The sequence below is a fragment of the Panthera onca genome, chromosome A1, assembly GCF_046562875.1.
Source record: "Panthera onca isolate mPanOnc1 chromosome A1, mPanOnc1 haplotype 2, whole genome shotgun sequence".
Classification (NCBI taxonomy): domain Eukaryota; kingdom Metazoa; phylum Chordata; class Mammalia; order Carnivora; family Felidae; genus Panthera; species Panthera onca.
Window position 1 is genome coordinate 131280332 of NC_138339.1, and position 6710 is coordinate 131287041.

The following is a 6710-nucleotide window of genomic DNA, read 5'->3' on the forward strand; positions in this document are numbered from 1 at the left end:
TCTTATTGCAAATTCTGCTAAGTAGTTTTTGCATTTTTAGGGAAAGGGAAATCTGTGTGCTTTAAAATTTTATCAGTTTTGCTTGGGGGTCCAGGTTTGTAGGTATATCTTTGGATCTCAGATGCTGAGTTTCATTCTTGAGAGATAATGAAACGTTGAACCAAAGAGCAAAAGGCTTTTAAAAAATTTTTTTAAACATTTCTTTTAATTTATTTTTGAGAGAGAGAGAGAGAGAGAGAGAGAAAGAGAGAGAGAGAGAGAGAGAGAACAAGCAGGGGAGGGGCAGAGAAGAGGAAGACACAGAATCCGAAGCAGGCTCTAGGCTCTGAGCTGTCCATACAGAGTCTGACACAAGGCTCGAATTCAGGAACTGCAAGATCATGACCAGAGCCGAAGTCTGAGGCTTAGCCACTTAGTCATGCAGGTGACCCAAAAAGGCTTTTATTTTAGTGCCACCACTCATGAGTTGATGGTGGCTACCTAGAGCATGTATGGAGAAGCGTTCTTAGACTGAATTTGAACTGACCAAAAAAAGAAGCTACATCTGCTATGAGCTGTGGGAGGTAGGATTAGCAGTATAGGCCATTTTGCTGAGAATCTACCCTACCCTCCACAGTATACATCATTTCAGAGTAGGAGAAATCCTCTCAATGTAAAAAAATGTTTTCAAGCTTCCCCATGATAGAAAAGTAGGGCTTTGCAATTTCTCTTAAACACTAAAACAAATTATGACCAGAAATCTGGGTTTCTATAACCTATATGCTATAAAATGTCCTCTATGCAGTATTTTTCAAAACTAAGAAAACCTGTGGATGTTTAATGGATCAAAAATAAAGTGAGATTTTTAAAAAGTCCATAGCACCCTTATGTACAATGGTTGTTTATATAGGATGTTTGCATGCAGACTTATTCACCTAGCAATATTATGATTTAGGTTTATTTCACAATGAAAGAGGTGGTCTCATGTGATAGAAAATGGACAGAAGGTATATCATTAGGGGTGTATATGTGATTGCAGAATATAAGTATTTAAAATTCCTACTTTCCTTCTTTTCATCAAATACGCACATGGCTCTTTCCCATTAGTCCAAGGCATTCTCACCCAGAAAGCACAGGTACAGCAATACCATTCAGGAAGTGGATGGGGCACATTGTGTAAAACCACACAAAATCAGAGGCACAGATCAAAAGATGTCCCAAATGCCAACCAATACAATCATACTGTGTTGTTACCAAGTTCATCTGCATCTCTACTAACAAGTTCCAGAAAATAAAGCAAATCAAGTCAATATGGATAGTTGGTCCTTCTTTCAGTGCTATGATTTATAAATATCAAAATTTATGTAATCTTGGCTCCATGGTAAGATGACGAATATAACACATTTCTTCATACACTGTAGGAGTTTTTGTGTTAACACGTCAGCACATTTTTAGTTACTTAGATGTAGCCATGAAATATCTTTTTTCCCTGTTAGTTGGCAATGTGAGGTAGAATTTTTTTTTAAACATTCCTCAATATCGTCACTTCTTGCACACCAGCCTAATCTGAACTTAAACAGAAAGCAACATTGCCAAAGCTAATAAACCATGACTCTGGAGACATTAGCCAATGAACAGTTCAGTAGTTTATGTTAAGCATCCACAAATGCTCTGGTTTTGGGGGGTGGGTAGAAAGAAGTTCATGTCTTCACTCTTATTTGTTTTAGTTATCCTACTCTTTGCCTGTGCAACGAGGCCCAGGAAAAGACCTGATAAAATTCTTGGTTCCCTTATCCAGCTATAACATCCTATTTTAGTATCGGTGGAGACTGTAACTTCCCTATTTCATTTTCTTGTTGCTGTTTTAAATACAGCACCGTGCCAATTTCAGACCTCAGTGCAAGGCTTCTGATTTTAAGATTACTAGCCAGGAGTTTCTCTCTTTTAGATTCATTAATCATTGATAGAGCTACAACACTTTGGAGCTGAAAAAGTTAAGGTGCCTGAGAACTTACAGGTATTCCAACTTCTTAACTATACGTAAGGCGCTGTGCAAGAGGCCAAAGATGTACGTAGATAAAATATGGTTCCTGCCCTCGGAAGCCTTCCATATGCCTGTCATATTATATCATTAAATTCAACAACGACTCATTGAGCATTTACTATGATAGGACATTTTACAAGACTGCATGAGATACTCTGTTCTTGCTGTCAAGTTGATTAGGATCTTTTCTGTTCAAATAGTTTTAAGATGTCTAGTGAAGTAAAAATATACATAGAATATTACAAGTGTTCGTGATTCTAAGTAAGTATGTAATGTACATTCTTATCTTCTCAAATGGAAAGTTTTTTAAGGCAATGACTTTGTGATGCTTGTTTTTAATATTTCCAATACCAAGCCTAACCCACGGGGATATACTTAAAGAGACTACATGACTACTGTGGGAAATATACATGAAAAAATTTTTTTTGAATAAAGTATGGTAAATGCCATAACAGAGGTATTATCAGGTACCAAAGAAGGATAAAGGAGAAATAACTTATTTGAAAGAGTAATAAATGCCAGTTGCATAAATGAATAAAAATATTAAAGTGAAATTGCTTGCAATATAGGAAGTTAAATTATTACTTTTCATTATACCTTATAAAATAGCCTGGGTATGATAGTGCTTTTTGGAGCTAAGATTATTATTTTTATGTACACTCACACCGTATCTTATTGTTGTATTTCATTTTTCTTCAACTGCAACAATGATTATTTGTCTTCAAATCAAAGAAAGCATAAAGTGATCCATGGAACCAAAGACATGATCTCTTTGAGATATTCTTCTGAATTGAAACTTTAAGAATTTTGTGTTAGTGGAATTGCTTTAGATAGAAATGTTTTGAGAATTTGAATCAGGCATCAGTGGAGCCATCAGAGGGTGCCAATGGAGGGTGGGTTATCCCATAAATATGCACTATTATGTGCTAGGCACCCCAGTAGACACTGGTGAAGAACACAGGCTAATACATTGGTTCTGGCCTCAAGAAGCTCACAACCAATAGATATATGAATGAGCAGGGAAAGAACAAACTTAAAATCTGGGCTACATTTTGCTTTGTTTTCATGCAATAAGGCAGTATTTACTGTAAGCTAGTGGTTCCCAAACTATGGAACCTAGACCTGAAGCATCAAGTATCCTCAGCAAACTTGTCAAAATGCAAATTTTCTGGTCCAGGTCACATTTAGTGGTCATAAACCTGGGGGTGGGGCCCAGCAATCTGTGTTTTAATAAGTCCTCTAAATGAGACTAATAATGCACACTACAGTTTGAGAACCCCTCACATAGCCTGGCTCTTTCACTTCAGACATCAGTACTGCAACTACAGCTAAAATCCTATCTTCCCAGTCATTATGTAAGTGAAGAAAGTGTGACATGCTTATGTATATTGAACATGAGCCCCCAAATTTAACATTTATTAATCATTTAAACAATAATATTTCTCCCCATCTATTTATGGTCTTGGCACAGTTTATGTGGTAGTCTTTGTTTTTTCCTCACCTTCTATGATACCAGTCAGAGTGCTTGATACTGGATAAAAATATAAAAGAAAGTGGTTTTAAAAACCTCAGAGATCTCTTGTATATTCTTTGCTTATAAACTTAACTTCAGCCCAAAGGAATTATGACCATAGTACAAAGCTCTGGCTTCCTATAGACTGGTAAATGTATATATGGAGAGGAGGCAGACATAAAGAGTACATAGTCAGCTAAATCTAAGATTATTTTCTCCTCCAAAGTAAGGAATATTTAGTGATGCCATTCTATTCCCTCATCAGTAGTGGCAGCAGCACCTCTGATTATTCTTCAGACCACTTTAAAGAAGAAAAGTGGCACTCTATTACAGCTGATCAGACATCAGTTTATTTTTTGAAGTCTTTTGGGTGTTTTATGAAATGGGTGTGTGCCTGTTGTCATTAGATCCACCCCATGTGACTGTCTAGCATAAAATACCTGTCTTAGAGGAGAGAAGCAAGAAGCACGATGGGAACTTCTGTGCATCTGCTGATTTCTCAGTCACAATCTTGTTGGCGAAACTAACAAGGTAACCTCACTGATTTCCTCTGAGGAAGAATTGAAAAAAATTGCTAGAGATACATTACACAGGAGCTGTCCCCGAGGAACCTCATCAATTCCTCCCAGGAGTTCAGAGGTGAGTAGAAAAGTAAAGAACTTGGGATCTGAGACAATGCGCTTTCTTTCTAGTCTCCTTCCATGGCATTAATTCATCAGCCATATGGAACTCTCAGCCAGAAAGGAATGAACACAATAAACTGGCCTAAATAGGATTTCCCTTAACAAATACATTTAAGTAAGCAAAATTTAAACACACAGTTTATTCCAATATCTTCTACTTAGGAATTCTTTCTGTTTTGGGTCATTTTGTTATCTTTCCTGGCTTCCTATTTTGTGTGGTTCAACTTTTTTTTTTACTTAACTTTTTTATTATCCCTCCACATCCAGTCCAAGAATTAAACATTTTGTAGGATACACCTGTGGCAGTGCCAGCGTGTTGGCTACTCTATGGTCACCCTTCTTCGCTATAAACAGACCTTTTTTTTTTTTTTTTTTTTTTTTTTTTTTTTTTTTTTAAAAGACACATTTATTCAGCGTCATGATCAGACTATTACATTTAGCAATCAACAGCATGGGTGCAAAAAAAAAAATCTACATTAAAACCCTTTGTTGGAATGCTTTACACTTTCCACAGAACAGAAACTAAAATAACCTGTTATACAATTAGTCACAAATACAGTCCTCGAGTTTTTTGCCCATACACATGAGTATTGTCTAAAACATGTCTTCTTTGTAGCAGCTAGGCCCTGCCACCACTATGCTTGGCTGAGTTCACAAATCTGTTGTAACCTGTAGCTTCCCTGTCACTTCTCTGGCTCTCCTCTCCTGCTAAGCTTTGTTTCCTGGCAGTAATTAAAACCTTCTGCCACTGCCATAGCTACTGCTGCTGCTGGAACCGCCATAGCCACCTTGGTTTCGTGGTTTGGCAAAGTATTGGCCTCCACCACCATAGGGGCCAGAGCTTCTGCCTCCAAAATTTCCTCCTTTCATGGGTCCAAAATTTGAAGATTGATTGTTGTAATTGCCAAAATCATTATAGCTTCCACCACCTCCAAAGTTGCTTCCATCGTTACCAAATCCGTTATAGCCATCCCCACTGCCACCATATCCACCACCACCTCGACTGCCGCCAAAGCCACCTCGCCCACTGAAGTTTCCTCCACGGCCAAAGTTGTCATTCCCACCAAAACCACCTCCACGACCACCACCGAAGTTCCCAGAACCACTTCGACCTCTTTGGCTGGAAGAAGCACTAGCCATCTCTTGCTTAGATAAAGCTTTCCTTACTTCACAGTTGTGGCCGTTCACAGTATGGTATTTTTGAATGACAATCTTGTCTACAGAGTCATGGTCGTCAAAGGTTACAAAAGCAAAGCCTCTCTTTTTGCCACTGCCTCGGTCAGTCATGATTTCAATCACTTCAATTTTCCCATACTGTTCAAAATAATCTCTTAGATGATGTTCTTCAGTGTCTTCTTTAATGCCACCGACAAAAATCTTTTTCACAGTTAAGTGGGCACCAGGTCTTTGAGAATCTTCTCTCGAGACAGCCCTCTTTGGTTCCACAACTCTTCCATCCACCTTGTGTGGCCTTGCATTCATGGCTGCATCCACCTCTTCCACAGTGGCATAGGTGACAAACCCAAAGCCTCTGGAGCGCTTGGTGTTTGGATCTCTCATTACCACACAGTCCGTAAGCGTTCCCCATTGCTCAAAATGGCTCCTCAGACTCTCATCGGTTGTTTCAAAGCTCAAACCTCCAATGAAAAGCTTCCGCAGCTGTTCAGGCTCTTTGGGAGACTCTGACTTAGACATGACGGCGGTGGGAGGGGAGACTTTCACGATGCTTACTCGGCGGCGTCCACGGGCAGAAAGCAAACAGACCTTTAACAAGTAGTCTCAGGAGAAGGAGTCCCCACCCACAGTTCAGGAGGATGAATCATAATTGGTCTAGTTAGTCATGGGAATTTCATTTAATTTGCCAGTAACTGGTCTGGAGTCAGCCCATTTCTGACTAAGGAGATACAATAGACAGTTTGAGGAAGAGTTTCCTTTCCGAGAAGACAAAGAGCTGTCTTCTTTGTTAGAATATTTGTGTGAGGATATCTCCAAGAGATGACAAGGGCAAGAATTAAAGGCAACAGGTAAGGATAGAAGAAGGGAAGGACAATAAGAGCATGGGGGTCTTGGTAGTATCTTTAAGCAGTTGAACCAATACCTACAACCACCCACATCTGACTTCTTGCTTGGGGAACAAAACAAATTGCTGTTTGTTGAAGACATCATTGATTAGGTTTCCAGTTATATACAGCTTAACGTTTCTGGCATTATGAAGTATATATTTCAAAAATATTTCAAAGCTGACTTTATTTGAAGTCCAAAAGCAACATCCACATTTCCAGGATATACACCCTATGGAACTGGGCAACATCTTTCCACTAACCAGAGAAAGGGCAGTTGAGAGCCTTCTGGAATCCAAAAATGGGGTTCTAGGAAGTTGTGCCATAAATGTCTTTGCCACAAGCATTTTTGCCACATACATTTTCACTGTGTAACTAAAATTATGAGGGCTACTATTTACATAATATAAAAATGGGAGTACCACATCAAT

At 38.8% G+C, this 6710-nt stretch overlaps 1 protein-coding gene across 1 annotated transcript; it reads right to left on the bottom strand.

Annotated features, from left to right (window-relative positions):
- Positions 1–4624: 4624 nt before the first annotated feature.
- LOC145715363 (heterogeneous nuclear ribonucleoprotein A1) lies at positions 4625–5975 on the bottom strand. Its single transcript, XM_081795275.1, has one exon. It carries the CDS (start codon positions 5912–5914, stop codon positions 4952–4954), a length of 963 nt encoding a protein of 320 aa, XP_081651401.1. The 5' UTR covers positions 5915–5975; the 3' UTR covers positions 4625–4951.
- Positions 5976–6710: the final 735 nt, after the last annotated feature.